The sequence below is a fragment of the Cynocephalus volans genome, chromosome 1 (assembly GCF_027409185.1).
Source record: "Cynocephalus volans isolate mCynVol1 chromosome 1, mCynVol1.pri, whole genome shotgun sequence".
Taxonomy (NCBI): Eukaryota; Metazoa; Chordata; class Mammalia; order Dermoptera; family Cynocephalidae; genus Cynocephalus; species Cynocephalus volans.
Genome location: NC_084460.1, coordinates 148907900 through 148921299, shown reverse-complemented (window position 1 = coordinate 148921299; position 13400 = coordinate 148907900). Strand labels below are relative to the sequence as shown.

Below are 13400 nucleotides of genomic sequence, written 5' to 3'. Positions count from 1 at the left end.
TTCCATTTCACATTATGTGTAACAAACAGCATTAAACATTATAGAGATTAAAACGTCACTCTCATCAGAACTATTAAGACAAATGGGTAAACGAGTTTTCCCCTTGTCCTTAACTTTTAATTATTGCGTCAGGGGATTGCTCCTGTAGTTGTGCAGCCTGAGTCTGCCAGAATCCCAGAGGAGCCCCAGCCCCGCAGCATCACAAAACAAACCCACCCACGACAATACCTGAGGGGGATATTGGAGACAGACTGAGGAGCAGCACCCTAGGCTGACAACCACATTTCGGATGAGTATGAAGATAGCCCTTGCCTGAGATTTGTCCCTGATCCCTTGGCTTATCTCTGAACGCTCCGGTTGCCTAGTTACGAGAACTCCCAGAGCTCCGCCTCCTGCCTCTAGACCCCTCCCCGTTCCCCTCCCTCCCTTCGGGCAGGGGCGGGGAGCCAGGCTTCTTCAGCCACACGGAGGCCCCCACCGCGGACCCTCAATCGATGATTGGAGAAGCGAAATACAGGCGGTGCTTGGGGAGGGCCTTCCGCGCCGGGGAGGAACGTCAGCACGTCGACGGAGGGCTGTTCTCTGGCCGTCCCGCTAACCCTGCTCCTGTGAATCTGCGCCTTTGGCCCCACTGTCCCTGGGCGAGGAGGGCGTCCTTGTTCCCTTGTGGACCCACGCGGCTGGCGGGGGTTGGTGCTCGACCGGCCGCCTTCACCTCCCCCACCCCTGGCTTCTCCTCTGGGTCTATCAATCTTAGGGTATCCCGGAGAGGCGGAGGCCCCCGGGACTCGGCCGGGAGAAGCTTAGGGGCCCACCCCTGCTCCAGGCTCGGATGGGAGGTGGCGGGAGGAGCGACCTGGGATGTTCAGTCTGATGGCAAATTGCTGCAGTTGGTTCAAGCGGTGGCGGGAGCCCGTCAGGTAGGCTGGAGCCGGTTGTCCAGGTGTCCTAGGGGATGGGGATAGCTGCGCCCCAGGGGCTGGGCGGGGCGCCGCCTCCACTCTCTGCGTCTAGGTGAGTTTCTCCCAGGCCCCAGGGGATGCTTTCGTTCCCAGCTTGACTTGTCCCTGGAAGGAGATATTGCAGGATGTAGCTTTTTGTTTAGTTGTCTTTAAGTTCTGGTCAAGGGTAAATATCGTATATTAAATAGGTTGAATTTCTTAAAAAATTGTGGAGAGAGAGAGAGAGAGAGAGAGAGAGAGAGTGTGTGTGTGTGTGTGTGTGTGTGTGTGTGTGTGTGGCGCATTGGAAGCTCTCCGTTGTGTATTTTTCCTCCGAAGCTTTTGTAAAGGAAAATTTTTTAAAAGAGAGGCATGAAATATTCTTTTCATAATATCCACACATTCCATTCCTACTTTGTCTCTCTTTCACACACAGTTTTGTTTGAAGACTTGGACTTGAAATCTGACTCCACTACTTAATAATTATATGACTCATCACTTTTGGCTCCACTTTCCTCATATATTTAATGAAGGTGATAATATCTGTGCTTTAGTAGTGTTGCGCTCAATGAGAATAAGTGAGGGATAGTGTTTTCTTAACTGTAACGTGGCTTCAGTTTTCATATGGTCTCAAAATCTTTTAATTGAAAGGGTCCACTTTTTAACATTTTATTTTGAAATGCTAGATGTATTAATATTCAGTGCCTGTTACTTGATATTCATTCTTTCAACAAATATTTGTTAAGAAAATACCACGTGCCAGGAATTGTGTTAGGAAGGAGTCAGTGAAAATGATGCTAAACTGAGAGGTCCGACGTATAAAGAGATCTTGAGTTTGCTACTCTTTATAAATAATGTTGACTTTATATAGTTCTGTTCTGGAATTAGGCCAAGGGTAAAATAGAGCAATGTGGTTTTTTTTTTTTTAATGATTAACATTTTAAATATAATATTTGCTGTAAGGATAAACAGTACTTTAAAGAATGAATCTGAAAAGCTACACTTATAGATTATAGAGAAAATACATGTTTATGGTTGGAAAAAAAAACTTTCTTTAAATGGAACTTCTGAAAATTCTTTCCTCATTATTAGCCCTTAAGCGGATTTGAATGTTTTAAATATGTGATACGATTGACTATAGAAGTCAGAGATGTGTGTGAGTGTATAGATTCTGATTTATTTGTTTTAATCATATTCTGATCTGATTCTAGAGTCTCTAAGACTTAAGGGTCATTCATAATAGATGGTCCTTCATGTTTTTCTCTGTTTGCTTTCAAAAAAATGTATTTTTAAAGAACATTACAGCATATTACCTTTTAACTAAAAACACTTTAAAAAGCTTGTAATCCAGAGAAGGAGTTTTCAATTTAATTTGTCATTCTTAGTCTTTGCTTCTCTCAGCAGCCTTAGTTTAATCTCTGGAATGATTTTTTAAAAGACGAGACAAGAATTCAGAGAAAGAAGAATTGATTTCCAAGTAGAACAGATAGTTGAATTTTATTAGTAAAGCAAACTTGAAATTCAACCCTGTAACTGAGAGTGTTTTTTCTTAATAAGGAGCATCTAGATCTGTGCAGCAACTTAGCAACATGTGCCTGTTGAGCATTTGAAAAGTGGCTAGTCCAAATCAAGGTGCTACATAGTGGATTTTGAAGATTTATTATGCAATAAAGTCAACATCTTATGTCTTTTAAGTTTGATTACATGTTGAAGTAACTTTTGCATATATAGGATTAAATAAAATATGTTAAAATTAATTTTACCTGTTTTTTGTTTTTTACTTTTTTTTTTTTTTTGACCGGTAAGGGCATCGCAACCTTGGGCACGGTGTGGTCTGCACCACGCTCAGCCAGTGAGCGCACCAGCCATCCCTATATAGGATCTGAACCCGTGGCCTCGGTTCAACCAGTGCCACACTGTCCTGAGTGAGCCAGGGGGCCGGTCCTGTTTTTTTACTTTTTAAAAATATGGTACAAAATTCAACGTGATATGTGGCTTGTATTTCTATTGGACCTTACAGATCCATCTACCATAGCCTAATGTAAAGGACACTGGTAAATATCTTTCAATGTTGAATACCGTTAACTGTCTATGGATTTGGAAATGAGTTGGATTACACCTATCTTTTAAATAGTACGCTTGTTCAATGTCTGGCTCATAATCGTGGCTGAATAAATATTTGCTAAATATTGCATGTAGTTTGATCACCCTTTAGCAATAATTTTCTTTAAGTAACTAATATTAGCAAGTAGTTCCATTTATTTTACTGGAATAATGAGAGGCGAGCAAGCTGATTTTAAAAACCAAATTTTGTGCTCCTGTGATATTATGTATTTTTTAAGAGAAATTACCTCTTTACGTATTCTTTGCTGTAGAATTTTTAAAGTTTTAGGCTATGCTATCGCTTACTGAGATTCCTCTTCGTGTTTATATTTTATGAAGCATGTGTTTGCAAATGTGAGACGTGAATGTCTAAGAAGTTGATTATCAATATAGTATGTTCTGAGATTAATTTGCTGCTGTATCTAATGCATTTTGTGCCCTTTGTATTTACCCAACTCACTTATGTACTCTCCCAATGAGCATATTATTCTGGAGATTGGGATTAGGGAGTAGATCTGTGACATAAGAACAAGGTAGGGAGTTAGAGATCAAGTGTTAAGACACCACGCTATGTCAGGAGTCAGGACCAGGATGCCAGGCAAGTAAGGATCCCTGCCAATGTTTGAATCATACCTGCTATTGTTAATACAAGTCAGAACATGAGCCTAGGCTTACAAGCTATGTAAATTAATCTTGAATAAACTCTAATACAAGACTCACAGACAAGTAGCTTGCTCCCAGAGAAGCAGAGTAATACCAGGGTACTTCAGAAAGTTTGTGAAAATGAATCTTTCCATGAACTTTTGGAAGCACCCTCATAAAGTGTTGGTTTTTTAAAAAAAAACTTTTTATTTTTGAGACCATAATACAGTGATGAAAACTAAGAAATTAATTTTGGTACAATGCTATTAACTAAACTACAGACTTTATTTTGAGTTCACCAGTTTTTCTACCAATGTCTTTTTTTTCTGTCCAGGTCCAGTCTGGGATCTCACATTGCATTTGCCCTGTCTCTTAAGTCACTCCCGGTCTGTGACGGTTTCTCAATCTTTGTCTTTTATGACCTTGAGACTTTGAAAAGTTCTGATCAGTTGTTAAGTAGAATACCCCTTAATCTGTTTGTCTGTTGTTTGACTGAGGGGTTGCATTATTGGGAAGGAGGATACCACACAGGCAACATGTCCTTCACAGTATAAAGGGTGCATGATGTTGATATGTCTTATTACTGGTGAGGTTAACCTTGATCACTTGGTTAAGGTGGTGTCTGCAAAATTTCTCAATATAGAGTTTGAGTTAAATAGATTTGAATCTGAATCCTAGAAGTTTTGGCACTTTTTCTTCTGTCAAGTGTAGGTAATTTCTGTCTTGCAGCATTTTGAGAGAAAATTCATGCAAGTACTTGATGCTTGGCATATAGTAGTCATTCAGTAAACAGTACCTCTGATTTTAGCAGACAAGTACAGAAGACAAGTAGTAAATTGACCCCCTCAATTCATATTTTATACTTATCAGTATAGATACTCTAACCTTCTTTCCTTCTTGTTTCAGTAGAAAAAGTGTTCATTGCCCTTTCCAAGGCTAATTCTTATGCCCATGTTCTATATTCTATTTCCTCCCTTCAGCATTTAGTCAATCCCAAAGTATAAAAGTCAATATACAGCTGAAGCCAGAGATCACAGAGAGAACTTCTGGGATGTAAGAATAAAAACCTTTTATCTGAAAATATGTTACTCAATTTTACAATCAAAAATAGAAAATCTCTTTCTCTTATGTCTTCAGTTTCTCTTATATTCCTTCTTTAGCATGTAAATGTGCTCGTCTCTCTTACGCCAAACAAACTAATCTAAGTATATGAGTTTCCTGTTGCTGCTGTAACGCATTACCATAAATTTAGTGACTTAAAACAACTCAAATTTATTATCCTACAGTTCTAAGGTCATAAGTCTAAAATGAGCCTATAGGGTTGTGCACCTTCTGGAAACTCTAGGGGAGAATCTGTTTTCCTTTGCCCTTTCTAGCTTCTAGAGGCTGCCTGTGTTCCATGGCTCATGGACTCTCTCCTCCATCTTGAAAGCCAACAGCATAACATCTTTCCTTTCTGATCTGCTTCCTTCTTACAGGGACTCTTGTGATTACATTGGGCCCACTCGGGTAATCCAAGATAAGATCCCCATCTCAAAATATTTAATTTAATCACAGCTACAAAATTCCCTTTGCCATGTAAGGTGGTGTTCAACAGATTCTAGGGATTAGGATCTGGACATCTGTGGGAGGCCATTATTCTGTCTACCATACGAAACAACCCTCTGTCCCCACAGCTACTGCACTTTCTCCTTTCCTTTACCCCACCCTTCACAGTTGGCAGTGGATTACTGGCACTGTCTCAGCATCTTCCCCTCTTATGCATTCTTTAACTTCCTATGTTAGAAGACTTCTGCCCTGACCCTTCAGTTCAGTTGTCCTTGGTAAACACCAGATGCTTCTTGGTTATTAAATCCAGTGGATTCTTTTCAATCCTTTCCTTATATGACCTCTTGGCTTCATATGACACTTAAGACCACTTTCTTCTTGAAATTTTCTGATTTCTTTTTCCTGAATTTTTTTTCTTTACCTTACTGCCTGCTTCCTTTTCTATCTCTGTTTTTTGCCATTTAGTCTTTCTTCATCTGTCTCCCAAATTTTCCCCAGGGTTCTGTCTTCAGCCCTCTTTTCTTCTACATATTCTCCCTGGGTGTGTGACCACTCTCTTATATTGGCATTTCAGCTACCACCTGAACATTGACTTTGAAGTCCATGTTTCCAACACAAAGACACATCTACCACTTCAAGATTTACATGTCAAATTGCCACAGAATCCTTACTCTCATCACATCCAAAATTAAGTTTGCATCCTCTCTCATTTCCATGTCACATGGTCCTCTTATTTCTCCTGTATTTCTTATTAGTGGATTGGTTCTGCCTTCCTGTTACCTAAATTAGAAGGTGAGAGTAACCCTGGACACCTCTTTGTGCATATTCTCCAACATCATCAGGTCCTTTGGATTTTACCTACTTAATGACTCAAAGTCCTATCACTGTTTCCACGTTACCATATTCATCGTCTCAGTTTTAGATCAGGTTTCCGATATTTCTTCCAAGATTTATTTCACTATTCCCCTTCAATTAATTCTCCACACTGTTATCAGTGGTCTTTGTAATATGCAACTGATTTTAAATCTTCACTATTTCCTAATTGCCTTCAGATTAATATCTAAATTTGTTAAACGCTACTTGTGATTTGACGTGAGCCTAACTGTATGGACTCTTGACAGGCCATTCATTCTCCTCCTGCCATACCAGATTTGGGGTACTTAAGTTCTGTAGTCCCTTCTTTCCTACCTGGAATGCCCTTTTCTTCTTTTGGCTGTTAATCAGATTTGAAATCTGAGCAGAGAGATTCTTTCCTTCAAGAAACTTTCTTTGAATTCCAGCTACTTCTTTACCCTTTCTTAGTGTTTCCTTTGTACCCTGAATTTGTTTCCATTTATCTATGTATTATTTATAATGAAATGTTTACTCAACTCTTCACTAGACCCCAGGGTGTCTCCAGGATAGGAACTGTTGTTATTTAAACAACATTTAGAAGTAATGTGTATTTATTGTTATTTAAAGATAATAAATGTTTATTATAGAACATTGAAAGCACAGTTCATCAAAAAGAGGAAAATTTAAATTACCCACAATCTCACCCACCCCAGAGATAACCACTGTTAGTACAGTATTTTAGCATTGACTCTCTAATATACATGCATATTTTTAAACAGTAATAAGAGAATAGAGTGCTATTTCACATCATTTTATCTATTTTTTGTTTTACTGTATCATTAACGTCTTTCTGTAACATTATACATTTTTCTACAACTTCTTTTTAATAGAAGCAGGGTAGCGTGTTGTATAGATTTACCAAAGTGTATTTAATCATTCCCCTGTTACTACATATTTAGTATGTTTAAAAATTTTCACTCTTATCAATAATGCTTTGGTGTGAACATTCTTATATATATTTGGAAATGGAATTCTAGTTCAAATGATACGAAAGAAAAAGTTTAAGGTGTTTGATATTGTTAAAATAAACTTAACTGGGGAGTTATTAGGTTGAGACAGCCCCAGCGCCTTGGGTTCCTTCATAAGCAAACTAAAACCTTGTTCATTGTAAACAGTAAAACAAAACTGAAGCTTTTACAATCAAAAACTGCTAACTAACCTGTAACTAGAGACTTTACCAATCAGAGACTGCCAACTAACTTCTAACTAAGGAGTCTGCACTTTAACTAATCCAATACTTCTTGTCCTGCTTCTTTGAACACCTTATAAAAGTTTTCCCCCTGACCCCCCTAGGTGAAACTCTGAACTGCTTATGATTTGGTGCTGCCCCCTGCGTTGATCAGTGAATGTTCATACAAACTCTACAAAATTTGAATGTGCCTAAGTTTATCTTTTAACAATATATATTGCCAGATTTCTCTTCAGAAAGGCTTTTGAAAAACCAATTTCTACTCCTACTTACAGTGTATGAGTGCCTTTTTTACTCAAAAAATGGATTCATCATTTTTTCATCTTCTTGGGCTTATAGGGGAAATTGCTATCTGCTTTTATTTTTTACTTTCTTGATTACTGGTAAGATTAAAATTTTTTTTTCTTTGGACATTTGTATCTCTGTTTTGGGGAATTGCCCGTTTGATTCCTTTTGTGGTTTTTCTTTTGGGACAGGTGCATTTCTTATTGAATTTTTTAAAAGAAATTTAAAGTGTTTATAGCAGTAACCATTTCTCTGTAGTATATGTTGCAGGTATTTTCCTTTCATTTGTTATATTTTTTTATTTTTGCTGACTTTTAAAATAGTTAAAAATTTTTAATTGAAATATATTACTCTTTCAGTGTAATGTTTACAAATTTCATCAGCATTCCAAGATTATATACACCTATACTTTTTCTCTGGTACTTTAATATTTTAATTTTTAATATTTAAATCTTGAATCCATTGCAATTTATTTTGTGTATGGGGAGCAGCCTTCATTCTGGGCACAGAACACAAAGTCTGTCAAGCCATGATGCTCAGTAAATATCTGGACCCTATAGCAGGTCCTCATCCTTATATGTTCTCATCTGCATACCTTGAGCTCCTGTTATTTTTACCAGGTAGCTTCTAGATGATAAAATAGTGCATATAAGATACAGTGATAGAATTTGCAAGAGTTGAAAGATGATTTCCAGGATACTTAGTGAGAATCAGAAGACAGAGGATTTTAGAAGGGTTGTAATTTTACTTGAGTCTAGAAAAAATTTATGCATCCTAAATTTTCCGTGAGCGTGATTTCAGGATTGGCTCACCTAAGAGAACGAGAAAATTAAGACCAATTTAAATGACAGAATTTTGGCAGCAAGAGTAATATTGTAATCTAAAATAACAAAGATATTTTTACTATTATCTAAACAAAGAAAAATGAAATAAGTACCTCTGTGCCTGCCATCCAGATTTTACAAATATTAACCTTTAGCTATCATATTTCATTTAAAAAATTTTTTTTAAAGATATAGTCACAAATCCTGAAGCTTCCTGTACCTTATTCATTTCCCACCATCCCTCCCCAGAGGTAACCACTATTTGGAACTAATTGCTTGCCCATCTCTGTTTTTCAACATCACAATTCAGCCAATCAAACCTTTACTTCACACTTATTAGTAAATTGTTGTTCACTTGGCCAAGTCTAAAAGAAGAGACTCAGATGTCACAGCAAGCAATGTGGATCAGTGCTTTCTGTACATTAGTGTGGTATCTAGTAAAGCATACTGTGATGTGGTTACAGTACTCCACTAAGAGTTTTTTCACAGGGGGAATAGTTAGGTCCATAATACAACCTTTCTTGGCCTAAATAAATGTAACTGTAAATCTAAATCATTTATAGAAATTGCTGAGTTCTTAATTTCCTGATTAAGCTGTACATACAGATTAGCAAGGATTATCTAATGTGCTCTATACTGAATTGGGATGTCTTACATTTCTTTTTATTCCCCCAGTGCTTCTTGTTTATTCATAGTAAGAATGGTAGAATTTTAGGATAGAAAGAGACCAAGAGGCTTTCTTATACTACTTCCTTGTATTTTAGAGATGAAAAAACTGACACTCTAAATTTGACTTGATGAAGGCTTTAAAACTAGGATGTGGCCCCAAGTTTGGTCCTCTCACTATTTATTGGTGCTCCAAAAATTTAAATAATGATTTTGCGGTAATGTTGTACTGGGCTTTACAATCTGAACTAAAATGTGTACAATAAGATTACATCATAGGTTTTTTTGGGGGGGTTGGGTAAAGTTTTTCATTCTATTAATCTTTTTGTGGTAAGTTCTTTAATTCTCTCACACATATATCATAAAGTAGTGTTTCCAAATCCCTTTTCATTAATGTGTTTATGTTACTTTTAGAATTTGTGTTTATGTTAAAATTTAGAACTAGCTCCATATTGTTTTAAATATTTTAATGATAGAGTTGTGATGTGTCAAACTTTGCCTTTTAGTGTTTTTAGAGAAATATTTTGTCTTTAACTTGCATATTTTTGAAGTTAGAGATAGTTCTTATATTATCTCATTTGAAGTATTATCTTTCTTAGTTGGCAGATGATGAAGTTTAGACTTGTAGATGTTTAAATGATAGCAGTAATGTTATTCAGAAAAGATTCAGAATTTAAATGTTTTCTAAGTTCAGTACTCTCCAATATCATACCACTTACATTTCTGATATATTAATTTGTATATCTGTTATATGAAAAAGAACTCTGAGATGAGATATCCTCATGTAGTCACTTTGGGGTCTGTTATACACTATGTTGGTTTGAACAACATCAAATATCAGCCCCTGGAGTACAGAAGTCTTCACTGGGTAGGGCACATATCTAAAATGGTATAAAACAGAACTTTGGGTCTCTTAATCCCTAACTTTTATTTTTTTCTAGTAAGAATTATTTCAGTTTTAGAAATCTTTCTGTTAATTATTACCTTGAAACCATGAACATGGAAGCTTTTTCAGAAAAGTTCAACCAATTTGATATAAAAAGATGTGATTTTAATTACATTCTCTATTATTGAACTGTTATTTAGATGTGAAGATTTATATTAATTATAAATTCATTACAGTACTTTCTCAACTTAAAGTTATATATTTTAATTTTACTTAGTATTTACTCACCAAATGGAGTATCAGAAAACATGTTTCTGTTGTTTCATTCAGTAAACATGCCTACTGTGTGCCCAGCACATGTGATACTGGTGGTAGAGTTAAGACAAGTTTTGGTAGAGAAGACTGTATGAAAAGTTGTATGGGATAGTCATAAAGGGATGCGTGAATCCTGCCATTATAGGCCTGCTAGAGATTGGCAAAAGAGGAGACTGCATTCTGTATAAGGATGTGTGTGTGTGTGCGTGCGTGCGTGCGTGCGTTTGTTTATTTATTTATTTATTTATTTATTTATTTATTTATTTATTTTGGTAGCTGACTATTTGGTACGGAGATCTGAATCCTTGACCTTGTGTTCTAACCAACTGAGCTAACTGGCCAGCCCTGTGTTAGGATTTTAAGCAGAAAGATGCCATGGTTAGATTTTTATAAACATCGTGGTTAGCTTTTATCAACAGCATGAAAATCGTGACCTTAGTTAATCTACCTATTATTAGGTAATCTACCTTCTATTAGATGCGGCAACTAAGTTGTAATTATGGTGGGTCTAAATCTGGGGAAAAAAATCCAACGTATCTTGTTGAAAATGAGCCAGACTACCTGGTTGCCTCATTTGATGTGTATATATGAATGTGGGTAAATTTTAGTATAAACAAAATGGCTATATAAATGCTATATAAATCCAAAGCATTGGTTATTGCAGGGTTGAGAAAAGCTGAGAGCATTTAATTCTGAAGTATTTAATTTGAGGTAGTTACCAAAAAGATACTTTTATGAAATTTTGCAGTATTTGTGATGTACATCTCTTAACCCTTCTGGAAACTATTCCCAGTGCTGCCATTTCTTTGGTCTGTTCATTTTTTTCTGACCACAATTTTAAGATTTTCTTCAAAGGTTCTTGGTTTTCCATTCTCCCCTTTGCCCTGGCTCTTGTTCCTCCTGTGCTCTCCCTGGACTGTTTCATATGTTTCACCACCACTTGGATGACTAGGGACCACTGATCCTGATCTCTTCCAGCTTCAGACTTCAGTAGTGAGACCAGCACCCCTGCCAACATGTTTAAAACTCAGCTCGTTAATCCTTCTCCAGAACCTGGTCCCAGCCCGTCTCTCTAGTCTTGTCTCATGGACTCCTTGTCTTGAATTTCATGCTGTAATAAGAATAGCTATTGGTCGAGCACTTACTATGTGCCACTTGCACTGTGCACATTACTTGCTCTCTCTTATTTAATTTTCACCCCTCCCTTTTGGGGTGGGTATTATTATTATTCCATTTTACTGATGAAATTCTGACAAGTTCAGTAATGTGTCTCTGGTCATCTAGCCTGAAAATGGCAAATGTGGGACTTGAACTCAGGTCTCTCTAACACCAAATTTGTGGCTTCATATCAAAGTGCCCATAATCCCAACGTACAGTATAACAGAGTCCTTTCTACCTCAACCTTTCTAGTTTGGAATGTAATCAAAGACTTAGGGATAACTGTAATATTAAGAATTAAGTGAGTGAAGTGATCACTTTCAACTTCTAGGAACTATTTGATAATACTGGTTCCTTAAATAGAGTTATGTCAAGTTCCCTTTAGACTTGATACATAGTTGTATTGCGATGAGATTATGTGCTCCTTTTGTTTAAGGCTGTTATATATAGAGATGTGCCCTTAACTCCAGGTTTATCAACTAACAGCACCGTATGGTGTCTCATGCCATGTTCTCAGTCTGGAATCCCTTCATCTTCTTCCTGTTTTCACCCCTCTCTTGCTTGGCAAACTTCTCACTTTAAGAACTTAGCTCAGGTATCACCTTGTCTGAGGAGCTTCCCTGACCTTTCCCCCTATCTCTGGGCTGGATAAAGTCCCTTTGCTCTGTATTCTTTTATCATCTTACATAGATGAAAATTTTAAACTGTCATAGTGTCACAATGGATTAATATTTATGTTTTAGTCACTCACACTAAAGGATGAGCACTTTGGGATAGAAATCATGTCTGACATGTTTTTGTGTCCATAAAGCCTAATGTGCTTTTATTGAATATCATTTGACCAGATGACTAAATGATTGGTTTTATTGCTAGTATCAATTATTTCAGATACTGTAAACCTAAGAATACTGTATATTATTTTTTCAATTTGAAGGGAGAATGTGTTTGATCAGTAATCATAAGACTAAAAGACACAATCTTTCATCTTTTTGTTGTCATATAGCACCACAGCCAAACTGTTCCAAGTGATAATTTACCATATTTTAAAAGCTATAACAAGTGTGCTTTAACACACATTAAATAGATTGTACATGTTTATTATTTAGAGAGTTGCAAAGAATTTTGAGTTTTAGGTGAATGTTAAACTTTTAAAACCATTGTATTCTGAAAGTATGAATTTAATGCTTTGCTATCAGGCATTGAAGTAATTTATATTGTCCTTTTTATTTGTACTGCTAATGTTGTTTATTCAGGAAGGCCTTACCTCAAATATTTAATTAAAGTCTTTTTTTCAAGTATATGGCATAAATTAGTTACATGGATAGTCAAAGTAAAAACAGAAGTACAGTGGGACTTATTTTGTGCCAGTCTTAACATGATTATAATTTTCCAAAGTGATTTTCATTTTTGAAGGACTTTTTTTGGTTTGATTGAACCTAATACCTTGTTAAAAAAGCCAGTCTCTTAAGGTAAAAGCTAACATCCTTGGTAGCTTTAAGAGCAATGTTTCAAAATGTGTAATAGATGTGTATTTGGAAGTTCGTTTGTTTAAACTGAAATCTTGACAAAAATGGAGAAAACATAAGATGCCATCTATGTAATAGAGAATGAGGGGTTATTTTCCTTAAAAAGGTGTATTAAGGAATTTTTAATTTGCCACAGGAATGTGAGAAGTTTTCATGATGTTTCTAGGAACTGCTGACTCGGTTGATGTTTATTTGTGATATGGTCTTTGACTTCCAGGGAAGGCTTTGTTACCTGCTCTCTGTTCCTGTGGCTGCCGGTACTTTCTCTTTATAACACTTATCACACATTACTGTAATTACCCCTCCAATGCCTGTTTTCTTGCTAGGCTCTAAAGTTTAAGTTGATAATGCGGGTAAAATTTTCACATGGGTAGATGTACCTAGGCCTTACATACTACTTCATCTCCATAAATTCATAATCTG

The 13400-nt window shown here is 36.5% G+C and overlaps 1 protein-coding gene across 2 annotated transcripts in view; it reads left to right on the top strand.

Moving 5' to 3' along the window:
• Nucleotides 1–606: 606 nt before the first annotated feature.
• Nucleotides 607–13400, top strand: part of ARL13B (ADP ribosylation factor like GTPase 13B) — a 58634-nt gene continuing 45840 nt past the window's right edge. For both annotated transcript variants that reach the window (XM_063105023.1, XM_063105014.1), the window contains exon 1: nt 607–920. In XM_063105023.1, coding sequence (XP_062961093.1) covers nt 862–920 — 59 coding nt within the window. In that variant the 5' untranslated portion in view covers nt 607–861. The remainder of the gene's footprint in view (nt 921–13400) is intronic.